The 12893-nt window shown below is 34.3% G+C and overlaps 1 protein-coding gene and 1 non-coding gene across 2 annotated transcripts in view; both read right to left on the bottom strand.

The window, feature by feature from the left end:
- Window positions 1-2143: 2143 nt before the first annotated feature.
- On the bottom strand, window positions 2144-2235 carry LOC132301828 (small nucleolar RNA SNORD24). The gene has a single exon (XR_009480654.1). It is a non-coding gene; the product is annotated as a small nucleolar RNA SNORD24 (small nucleolar RNA).
- Window positions 2236-4058: 1823 nt separating this feature from the next.
- The window catches only part of LOC132300350 (phosphatidylserine decarboxylase proenzyme 2-like), a 28813-nt gene continuing 19978 nt past the window's right edge, over window positions 4059-12893 (bottom strand). Inside the window, exons 16-21 of the mRNA XM_059797380.1 lie at window positions 10963-11058; window positions 10801-10875; window positions 10596-10688; window positions 7508-7594; window positions 7363-7413; window positions 4059-4486 (exon numbers count right to left, since the gene is read on the bottom strand). Of these exons, the coding sequence (XP_059653363.1) occupies window positions 4337-4486; window positions 7363-7413; window positions 7508-7594; window positions 10596-10688; window positions 10801-10875; window positions 10963-11058 (552 nt within the window). The 3' untranslated portion in view covers window positions 4059-4336. The remainder of the gene's footprint in view (window positions 4487-7362; window positions 7414-7507; window positions 7595-10595; window positions 10689-10800; window positions 10876-10962; window positions 11059-12893) is intronic.

Genomic DNA, 12893 nt, shown 5'->3' with positions numbered 1-12893 from the left:
AAGAAAACAAAAATAACAAACATTTACCACTAAATTCTAAATTCCAAATTAGTGACTTATTAATGATTATATGGATAAAATAAAAAAATATTATATATATATATCCATGCCATACCCATATATATATATATATATATTTTAAGATTTTTCGGCGAGTCCGTATCTTGTTGTCCATCAAGCTTCATAACAATAGTATGATGACAAAGGCTCCTCTATATAACTCAAAATTAAAATTTAAAACCAATAAAATAAATTTATGTTTCAACCATTTTTTAAATATATCAATATTTCACTACCGATCAGTGGGTTTGCAACTATGAAGCATGGACACGGAACACGGAATATAGGTACGATACGATATGGATACGGTGATACGTAAAATTTCAAAAAAATAAGACACGAACACAGTAATAAAATAAAATAATTAATTATTATATATATATATAATAATAATAATAATACTAGTAATTATGTTTTTTCAATTTCTCCTTTATTCTTAACCCTTTTAAATTAGGCCTACTAAATATTTTGAGTCTAAAGCCCAAATTCTATTAATATATACACAAAGAAATAAATATCTCTTTCATCAAAATGGCTAAGTTTTATCCGTAACCAGACAAGGATAAAAGTAAATAAGGTTTAACTTCTATTCTCATCCACTCTCTTTTACTCTCTTTATCTCTTTTCAGCCATTCTTTTCCCGTTACACCACTCTTCTCATCTTCTCATTTTTTTTCTTTCCGATCCTCTCACTTGTGGTCATTCCGATGTTATAACCTTATACGACTTCGCATCAAGGGATTTTAAAGATTCATCTACTGTAAATTTTAGATTAGGTGGCATATAAGAACATGATCTATAAATCCAGTTTTTTTTTTTTTTTTGATACTCTCTCTATCCCAAAAAAGATGTTCTGTTTGAAGAATTGTAACTCACAAATTCGGTTCTTCAAACAGGACATTTAATTTGAGACGGAGGTAGTACTATATATATATATATATATATATCTCATCTTATTCTTTTTTGTGTTTTTGTGCACTTGTCTAAAGCTCGAACACGTGTCCGTCATGGATACTGATACATTGTACCTTGGCAACATGTCTAGAGTTCGGACACGGACACGGACACAGACACGTATACTGGGTTCGCAGTAACCAAGTTTTTCTATGCAACTCATGTGACTCTGCCTTCATTTCGGTTGTTAGTCTCTATAAGCTGAATTGAGCAGTTGAATAAAGATAAATAATCATGAGAAGTTAATGCAGTAACTCACCCAAATGGTCATACTTTTTGCCTTCCTCGCGAGATCATAAGCTCATCCTTTGCAGCACTTCTCTAAGCTTTTTAAAATGCCCGCTCCCAACCATGATAATAGAAAGGGTTAACAAAAAAAACCCCTCTTTATTATTGATATAGCGATAAAAAAGTCTTTGTATGATATGAAATTTCTTTATATTATTAATTTGGTATAAATAGGTCTTATATGGTATAAAATAACGATAATACCCTCACTTCAGTTAAATAAATTAATAACTATAAATACAGGTCATGTAAAATGATCTTTTTGTCCAATTTGTGTAAAATTGTATTTGTTTGGGACAAGAATAAAATAAATTTCAAATTGTATAAAATCAGTATAAGCTAAACCAAAGAAACCTAAAATTAGATATAATAAAGACCAAAACCAAACACTTCATCCTAATAAAGATGGGGTATACCGATGGTGCAACCAAGGCCTTGTTCCAGCAACTGTCTGTTTCACACCCCAATGTCTGATTCACCCATCTGGTTAGAAGACTTAATGGGAATGCCTTCTCTATACACAATGAAATCCTCATACATTTATTTGAGGAAGAAAATCGCCATGTCTTCTCAAAACTTGATTACTTCATGGTAGAAGATCGAATGTTTTCTTGGTTTTTTTTCGGCGTGACAGTTTCAAGGAAGAGATTTATGCAGCTGCCATTGAATACCAATTATCATGGATTATGCCAGAATCCAGATCTGTTGAATTTTTATACATTCCCTTCATAAGATTAATATATATATATATATATATATATATATATATATATATATTAAAAATCACAAAATAATTGTTTTAAAAAAACAAATTGATATAGGAAAACAAATATTGAGAAGAGGCCTCAGAGATCTTGGTGGATAAAAAATCATCAGATGGATTCAGGAGGAACCCAATCAAGAGTAGCAAATATCAATATCACATCACCGGCCACAACTATATATATATTTTCTTTCAATATTAAATCCATAACCAAATAATTTATTTATTTAACTAAATCATGGTAAATCATTGTAGTACGACTTTGCTCAGTGGCAACACAAGCGCCGGTGGGAGGACTAACCCTAGAGAGAGAGAGAGAGAGAGAGAGAGAGAGGCGAGGAAATGGGTACAGGGGGGGGAGTTACATGAGAGGCACGATGGGAATCAAAAGGCTAAAATAGGGATTTCAAAATTAATTTTCAAAAAGTAAAAATTAATTTTGCACAAACCCTATATATGAGGAATTTTTTTTGCACTCAACCCTAAGGACTAGTTTGGTGTGCAGAAATAAAATAGAATGGAATGAGAATATAGGTGGGAATGGATTGAAAATAGAAAAGGAATGGAATGGTCATTCTCATTTCATTGTTTGGCTGGACCATCCTATAACTAGAATGGAATGATTTTTTTTTTTTTGCAAAATATTCTTATCAAAATTCAAAATTCAAAATTAAAAATAAATTAAAAATAAATAAGAATAAGAATTGATCAACAGCAATTTGTAGTATGAATCCACCAACACCAGTGATATCTTTTGAGTTTTATCAATCTGCTTGATATCTCTAATGAACATTTATGCATCTATCTCTATGGTGCTTACTATTTGAATTTACATCCCCAAATTACAGATCTATTACCACCTTATTTGACTGGCAGTGTTTGAGACCGCGATAGAGATACCAAACCTCCTCTCCACTATTGCTACAACTGTGAATACTACATACCTTGATTATTCTATAAATCTAAAAAAGTTAGAAATCGTTGTGTTCTTAAGCAAAACCGAATTTATCCGAATTCAATTCTTTGCTAGTGAAAACAACAGTAAGATTCAATAAAGCATAGGAATCACAGCCCTCTACCGCTGCCACTGCCCGTCGACAATGGCGAGAGAGAAGGAAGACGTATATGGGTGGTGAGAGAGGAAGGAGAGAGAGAGGGAAGTGTGGAACTGTGAGGGGAGAAGTGGAGGCAGAGGAAAGTTTTTTAGGAGTGTTAGAAAAGAGACGGTGGGGGAAGACGGCTAAGGGAGACGATTGAGGGAGGCGGTAGCAGGTCATCTTGGAGGTTTCGTGAGTCATGAAAGAAGTTTTTACGTTAAGACGTTTTTATTTTTTATTTTTTCTATTTTACGTTTATTTTATTTTATTTTTTGTTCGGAATGGAATGACCATTCCTTTGGTCAAGAAGAAGAATGGCTATTCCAACTTCAAAATGGCACAACAAACAAGGGAAAAGGAATCAGAAGTTGGAATGGTCATTCCATTCTAGCCCATTCTAGCACACCAAAGTAGCCCTAATAGAAATAAGAAAGCCATTAAACTTCAGGCAAAGCAGAACAGCCAATAGGGAAAATAAATAAATAAAACCATGATCCATGGAGGCATCAACTGAATAGGTCCAGCAGATATATTGAGCACTAGAGAAGCTGTGTCCAAACTTAAGATCATCCAAGCAGCAAATTTCAATTGGATAATATTCTCAAAATACCTTCTATACTCGATTCATATCTGTATCTAGGTTCATTTCAGTATGCTTCTTAAACAGTTCTGCCAATATATATATATATTGGTAGGCACCAATTTTTTCCAACTTTACTATGTACTTCTAATGCCACCATTAGTTCCAAGGTTTGAAACTAATGTACCACCTTGTGTAGTTGCACCAAGTACAGTGAAGGAAATCAAATCTATAGATTAAGGCGTTTAAATAGTTGGATTAGACTACATACCAGTAGCAGCCAATTTTTATTACTTCCAACGTTTGAGCATACCTGTGACAAAAAATCAGACAGTACTACCACATCTCATTGCAGTGGACAAATCACAACATTGTTATATACATATTTTTACAACTAATGTTGGAGATTAGAATTGCCTTCCACCAATGGCAACTAGGTGACGACGCTAAGGATCAGCAAGTGAGTACAACCATTAACATAGGTACGCTTTTTCCCCATCAATTCTCCTATCTATTACTAAAACAGTTATTCAAACAAAGTTCAAGACTAATGCAGAGTTTAAGATAATGGTACATTACATGAAGACGGCTGTCTCAAGACCCTATAACACATTTTTCCATATTTGGCAACTCGTTACGACCCTGTTTCTTTTTGGAGACACCCAACTGCATTCCCACGGCAACTAAGGTTTCGAGTGATCTTTCACTGTTTACCAAAAGGTCCTCATCTATCTGTATTGCATCCTGCATAATTTGTTGGAGATTGAGCCAGAAGTCAATATATAGTTTACCCAAATCATATATATATTTCTGACATGATGCATGCAAAGCTATAACTTTGAATAAAAATATACGTAGAGAAGATTTCGTAGTGCATAGAAACATCAAACATTCACATGGTCTTTGAATATGCAGTGGCAAAATCGCAAACTCTTTAATTAGAAAAACAATCCTAGTGTAGGAGATAAAGTTAAAAAAATTTATTTAAGAGGCACGTTTTAGATTTTGAAACACAAGACAATACACGAAAGGTCTTCACAAGACAGAAAAATGAAGAAATAATTTAAAAATACATAAAACCTTAAGGAATCCATAATAAAATAAATACTTTATTTTTCATAATTTGAGGATACCATATATTATATATTATATTGTTAGTACAAATAACTATATGACATGCACTTCATCACCTATGAAGTATTCTAAATCTTTTAACACCACAAATCTAAAATCAACAATAAAACGGTCATGAACAAATTTTAAACCAACATCCGACCACTTTTATGGTTCACTTAACAAAACTTATATTTTCCACAATCATGTGAAAGATGCAGTTTCTTTTTGCTTGAATTATGCAAACAGAAGCAAAAATTTGCATATAAATTTCGTACTGAGTTATGGTTGGAACAAGGAAATGAGACGGATACAGTTGATTCCAACAAACAGTCTAGTTCATCTGTAGGTTTTGTAAAGCATATATTATCTTGAATATTTTGTTTTATTCCTCATAAAGTTAGTCATACAAAGTTCTCCATGGAACTATAAACAGTACATTGTCAGAAGATGAAAGACGAAAAATATCAATGGATATATAAGCACTATGGCAACACACAAGCATAGAATTATTTCAGCAAAAAAAAAAAAAAGACTTATGAATAACCACAAGCATAGTTATATTCTATAGATAAGTATGTATTATACTATTATGTAGTTATTGCTTATTATGTAGTTATATCAATATTGATATCATATTATTGCTAAGTAAGTTTGCACAACAAAAGTCTTTTAGATGACCCACTATAAACAAAATTGTCAAGGGCCATTCAAATGCCAAATCACAATGAAATCCATCTTAATTCATTTCCATTTCATTTTATTTCTTGAATAGAGAAACTGTCAGCACACGTGCAACAACAACAACAACATGCTATCATATTTTTCTTTACGAACTCCACCCACGTTAACTTTGGTCTTCTTCTTCACCTAGTATTATCCTCAATGTGGACTATGTCATTTTTCCCAACTGGCACACTTAAAATTCTACTTCGCACATGTCCAAACCATCTTAAATGATTTTCTCTCATTTTATCTCCACTTGGATGGCTGGAGTGCTAGTCCAGCCATCTCCCAAATATGATCATTTCTAATTCTATCCCTTCTAGTCTCACCGCACATACATCTCAACATTCGCATTTCTATCACACTCTTTATGCAAATGTTGTTTCTAAGCTGCCCAACATTCGGTATTATGAAGTATGGCTGGTCTAATAGCTGTTCTATAGAACTCCCCTTTCAATCGTAAGGCGATACACCTATCACACAATATAATAGATGCACTCCTCCATTTAACCCATCCCACCTTGATTTTATGATTAACATCATCTCCAATTTCTCCCTAATTATGAATAATTGAGCCTAAATGACAAAAATGTACACTTTTTTGTGCCTCTTGATTTACAATTCTCACTACATCCTCATTTATCTTTCTAGATTTACAAAAGTTACACTCCATATATTCAGTTTTATTTCGACTTAGCTTAAACCCTTTTAGGTCTAAAACTTTTCTCCAAACCTTCAATTTGGCATTAACTCCTTCGCTACTCTCATCAACTAAAACAATATCATCAACAAATTTGAAACACCACGGAATCTTATCTTGAATGTGTCTTAACAGCTCACTCATCATAAACAAGGCAAAAAGGAGTGGACTTAATATTGACCCTTAGTGTAAACCTATAGTAAATGGGAACTCACTTGTTTCCCCTATAGGCGTTCTAACTATAGTCACACAACCATCATACATGCTCTTCATTGTGTCAATATATCCCTTTGTGACTCCTTTCTTTTCTACAACCCCTCCATATTAGGTCTTTTGGTACCATATCAGAAGTTTTCTCCAAAAAAAAAAAAAAAACATACATACAGAGATCTCTCTTTTTCTCTCTATATCCTTCCATTAGTCTCGTCAACAAGTAAATAGCCTCCATCGTTGACCTACCCAGCATGAATTCAAATTGATTCCCAAACACTTTCATCTCTCATCTTAGGCATTGTTCAATCACTCTCTCTCAAAGTTTCATAGTGCGACTCATTAATTTAATACCACGGTAAATATTACAACTTTGTAGTTCTTAAGTCAGCTTTTATTACATCTTTATGTTTTTGGGGTTCGGGTAGGCTTTGTTCCTCCCCGGAGGAGATGATTGATTTTATTTCTTCTTTGGGACCATAGGATCCCTTTGTTGTTTTTGGAACACGTTCCCTTTTTTAATGTTTTTTGAATGAATTTGCTTAATTATAAAAAAAAAATAAAAAATAAAACTTTGTAATTAATACCACGTCCAAAAAAATGACAGGTAAAATGCAAAAGAGAAATTAATAGACACATCTAAAAGTAAATGCGGATCAAAATGATATTTCTTCATTTCACCATTCTCTTCCGGTGGTGTCAGTGGACAAGACATATTAAAACAAAATAAAATTACACACAATATATGGTTAAGTTTAGAGGTGTATTTTACTCTAGCAATGGGGCTAGCACAAATATCAACCACGAAACCAGGGAAAGGAAAAATTATGATAATACTTCCTGGATCCGAGAGAAGTGTTTGGCTACTAACCTTTTCGAAAACACAAATTACAGTACTTCCACCAAATGAGAAATATCCAAACTGTATAATGAAGGTAGAATGCCAATCAGAAATCAAATAGCAAAAAACGAACAAAATAGAAGAAAAAGTAAACGCGACATCATAAACTGTAAACCTCATCTCCTTTCTGGACATAATCCCCTTCCTTCTTGGTGAAGGTGATGCTGCCAACCATCGTTGCTCCAATAGCAACAAATGCGACCTGCACCCAAATCGTATCAAGTGAGTTCCTCTATGATACGGAAAACAGAACATCTGAATTGTTATTTAAGCCAGATATTGAAGCACACAGTCGATGAAAAAACAACATTCCTGTAATAACAAAGCAAGCCTGAACATTTTTGTAAAAATGAAGGTGCCATTGCTTGTAAAAATTGTAAAGTCCTAGTCAAGGATGAGAACATTGGCTAATTCAAAGGAAAGCTATTTCACACGAGTAAAAGCCAAAGGTTAGGTCTACATCCAATCCACCCGTCAGAACCATTAATCATTGGTATCAAACCAGATAATTGAACCTAGAAAGACTGATAAATAGGAGGTAAGTGTACACTCAAAGGATAGGTAAACTCGCCACCCTGAGGAATCCATCCAAGGGATAAGAGTAAGCATACTTGGCCCACCAAAAGAATCCACCAAAAGAATAAGGTTAAGGATATCAAGAAGAACTCCTCCTTAAGAAGACAAAGGCTCAAATATCATTCAATTCCACAAGGTTGCTATATAGCACATGAGCAAGTACTTAAATGGAGTTGGCATGGAACAACCTTCCAGCATAGGTAGAAATCCAAAGCCACTAATTCTTTTCATAACCGATAAAAAAAAAAAAAAAAACTTAAATGAGGCCTTGGGGACTTGAAAACTCATCAAAAGAGGTCTAATAGCTGATTTTGTATTATTCGTCTCCTCAAGCTCTCTCTCTCGATTTCTTTCCTCTTTTCTGATGTACGTACAGAGATCACATGCATGGTAGGAGAGCAGTCCCCTTTCTTCGCTACACATGAATGTTCCTGAGGAATGTCAAGGTAATATTGCACATTATCTTACTAATCGCAAGCCCTCGTATGCTCTTATTGGTCAAGTTTGTTATGCTGCTTTATTTTTATATTTACCAGTGTTTGATTTGCCTCAGCTTTCTGATTGCTCATGATCTTACTCCAGTGGTCTAGAAAACTTGTCGCCTTGTGCTGCTAGTTTTTGCAATTTATATTCAAACTCAAGAGGGATACAAGTGTTTCAAATCTTCTCATCATTATTTTATCAGTGCAAATATTATCTTATTTGAGAGTACACATTTTTTTTTTCTCTACAAGGCGTTGTGATGGAAAATGATATTATTATGAATTCTCCAATTGTTCCTTTATCAGTTCTTCAATTACCTACAGTTAACTGAAATCTCTTTATTCTCCATAACAATTGAATGTGCACCTTGTCCACTAGAGATTTACCAAAAGAGGTCAACGGCTAATAAAGACCAATTTGTCCTACACCTTCTCGATCATTTGATTCGCCAACATGTAAAAGTCCTACACTTCCATATGAGGTTCCTACATTCAAGGATCTTCCGATTACATTTAGGAAAAGGCGCTTGACACAGTACTCTTCATCCTCTACAGAATTTGATTTGTTCATCTCATTTATCATCACACCTTTATCTTTTGTTCATCCTTATCTTCCATTGTTGTTTCTCTATACAATGTTAAGGTCATTTCCTCTACTGGTCGGCTAGTCGGGAGCAATAAAGGAAGAAAAGATGGCAACATTACACCATAATGAGTAATAAAAACTGACCACTTTGGTTCTCAGAAAGTAAACTGTTGGATTTCTTTGCTTTATGCTATTAAGTATCATCCCGATGACATAACTGAGAAATTGAAAGCTCAACTGGTTGCTAAAGGGTAAAATTCAGACATTTCAGGCAGACTACTTTAAAATCTGCTCGTGTTTCTCATCTAAAGTCGTCAATGTATTGCTTTTCGTGGTGGTTGCGAAGGCACTAACTTCTTCACCAACTTGATCTGTATAGCACATTCCTTCGCGTTGAGTTTCAAGAGGGAGTGTATATGGACCAACTTCCTACGAATGTTTCTCTGAGGAATCATACAAGGTATGTCGACTTAAAAGAAGGGGGAAAAAAAATTATTTATGGGTTGAAATGGTCTCCTAAAACTTCGTTTGATAAATTCAGTTTAGTGGCTAAATGTGGGTTGCAACATACTACATCTGTTCATTCAGTATTTGTTTGACAAATCTCCTAGTGGAATTTATGGTACTTATCATGTACTTACAAGATATTATGGGTAGATGGAGTGATGTTAAAACTATTAATGATCTTGAAATTTATTTGAGCCATTATTTTTCGTATAAAAGATCTCGCAAGCTTGAGGTAATTTCTGGACATTCAAATTAATAGATCTGCACGGTGGATGTCTCTTTCAAAGGCAAAAAAGTTGTTGATTTCTAGGGGAACAGATCTTTTAGTGATCTTTTAGGAGCAAAACCAATTGACACTACCAACGGGCCAGTGGCCTAGCGGTATTAGACCCTTACTTTCCAAAGGGAGGTCAAGGGTTCAAGCCTCCATGGAGGCATGTGTGTTTGAGTATCAACTATGAAAAAAAAAAAAAAAAAAAAAAAAAAAAAACCAATTGACACTCCTATGTATCCTAAATTCCTAATGTAAAATTTGAGTGAGAAACAGGTCCATTATTTGACGATCCTTGCAAGTATAGGCAACTACTAGGGAAATTTATAAGTGTACTCCATCCACCTCTCTCATCTTATATGCATGTAAAGGGCACTTTGTAAGGGCGCTATGATTGAATGGGTTATAGTGAATATTGAATGGGTTGAAGTCTATGAAAAGCCAGATTGACAATGGACTAGGGCTGGATTTCAACATCATGCTTCCGGCATATAACACATCACATTATATTTGTCCCTTAACATTTTAGACCTATATACTATAGATCAAAGGGACATGGTCAGAGTTTATCTGCCAAAATCAAAGATTTTTTAATTGCAAAAGGGCATATGACTACAACGGATACGTATTATTCGTCCCTGCACACATGGATGAAGTGTTTATGTTATAGTAGACTACAGAACTGGCCTTTGAAATCTGATGTGCCAAGACATCCATATATTTTGTCATTCGCATATAGAAATCTGAAATTAGAGTCATTTAAATGACTAAAATTACAAACCTTTCCAAAATCTGATGTTGAGATAATAGACACGACCCTTTTGTTCTCTGTGAACACATTACAGTACTTGCTATTCACGGCAATAGGGTTAACCTTGAATATTAGAAATACAGCAGCAATTAGAAACAATTGGAAATAGAGAAAAGTGAAGAACAATCAATTTAAGATCAACATTAAAAGAAATCTATCTCCACGATGCACATACCGTATATAAGCATCCAGGTATGTGATCAAATCTCTCAATTTTTCCAGAAACTGGGAAATGGAAACGATGATAATCCTGCATTAATTGGGAAATACTAAACTTCAGAAGTACAATCAGAATGATTAATAACCTTTATCGTAAGAAAGTGATTACATAAAATACCTGTGGTGCCAATCTGAATATCACCAAGGTTCCATCTATGAAAGAGCTGGAGCATGTTTCTTTCCCCAAAAGACCTTGAACAGAAAATTTTTTACCCTAAGGGTAACAAATAAGATTCCAGATGTAAGGTAAAGTACATCCAAAAATTTGAAGAAAATAAAGAACAATATTTTCTTGTGGCAAATTTAAGAACTAGTACAGTTAGGTCTATTTACTGCGGTACAGCCAGCATAGTTGGGGCTTGTTACCACTTCCAAACTTTTCTTAATCTATGCATGTTCAAAAATTATTAACACTCCCGGCAAAGGCCATCCCTTGGGTAATTACATCCTCAAAATTCCTAACCTTGTACATGCACACTATTTGTGACTTCAGCCGGCAGGTGGTTTTAATCCTTCACTATTCGTCAGTCCTGATAAACGACTAATGCAGAACAAAATTACCAAGCCAAACAAAACAATTGTTGGATCAGGTCTGCTGTGTGATTCGATCAAGCAGAGGCTGGGGGTGGGGGAGGTAAAAGGAAATTTACAAAAGGGTGAAAGCTGCAAAAGCTGTATCTCGTTTACAAGTAAAATATGCCGTAAATACTAATTACAGTGTCTACTTGAAACAATTTATAATGCTGTCCTGAGAAACAAGGGCAATCCTAATCATTAAGATATCTTATTCCTGGCAATCAAAATGCTGTATTAAATATTAGACTTAAAAGAAGAAAGCTCTAAAGTAGCAGCAGTCCAAGGTGCAAGGTAGACCTATCGGGCTGTCAAGTTTATTTCTGAACAGTTTTTGTGCACTTCCAATGCCTAAGTAGCATGATACGGCCACGATACAACATGAAACATTTTGATAAGAAAATCTTGAAAAAAAAGGACATGACACAGCAATAAAATATAAATTTCTACATAAAATAATATTATATGCAACAAACACTATTTCATAATAAGAAGATTTAACATTCTATTACAGTCAAAATTGAAGAGAGAAATAGAACATGTTTTGTGGAAGTGTTTGGAAGCCACAGCTGCCTTGGACAAGCTTCTTCAAAAGCTTACTACGAGGTTTCTTAGCCCGCAGATGACTACTTAGCCGCCCATTCATTCAGAGGCCTTTTGTAAAGCATTACTACTCTTCAAAGAAGGTTGTATATCTGGCTTTATCTCAAAGAACTCAAGGTTATACGTGGTCCAGCCACTAGGGGTTACATCCACGACACACAAAGCCCAAAGGGTACATCTCTTTCATTACATTCTCTCATGATTATATTTACAATAACCACCTTTATTTATAGGTGAATTGGGGGAGACTTGTAGCTAGAGAATAGAAATTCCTTGCTCTACAAGTATTTTATAATAAAGGAATTACATAGAAAATCAAATACGAATATGGTAACAACTTGTTGGTCAAGTATAGCAAAGTTAACATTCAGTCAAGGAGTGATTTAAGGGCTTAAATCACTCTTATAGTTATTCTCCAACAATTATTATAACAAGAAATTTGTAAGTTTGTAACTTATAAATCATATAATTATCACCACCCTGTCAATTGTCATACAGAGAAACATCTACAAAAAGAAGACATGAAATACGTATGTGTGAGTTTGTGTATGTATTTAGATATGTATGTCTATGTACACACATATTAAATGATTCCTCTCCTACTCTCTTACCATACCCAATACTTCAGTAAAACCTTTCCTCTTCTGATTTTGAAATATGGTTGAACTTCATATACATATTATACAAGCCTTTAATTTGACTTTCTTGTAATTAAAAGTTTTATTTGTTTCATTTTTTCAACTTGCTAAGAAACACACACACCCACCCACCCACCCACTTGCCCCTACGGTGAGTTGAACACTCGACCTTCTACTTTGGAAGTACCACTAGGGTACAGCCATTGGTGGTACTTTGTAATTAAACTTCCACCAC

Source organism: Cornus florida, unplaced genomic scaffold (assembly GCF_030987335.1).
Source record: "Cornus florida cultivar Cherokee Brave unplaced genomic scaffold, ASM3098733v1 CherokeeBrave_3.0.0_Hap2_Chr03, whole genome shotgun sequence".
NCBI lineage: Eukaryota > Viridiplantae > Streptophyta > Magnoliopsida > Cornales > Cornaceae > Cornus > Cornus florida.
Note: the sequence above shows the minus strand (reverse complement) of the source record. Positions and strands in the feature narration are given on the sequence as shown.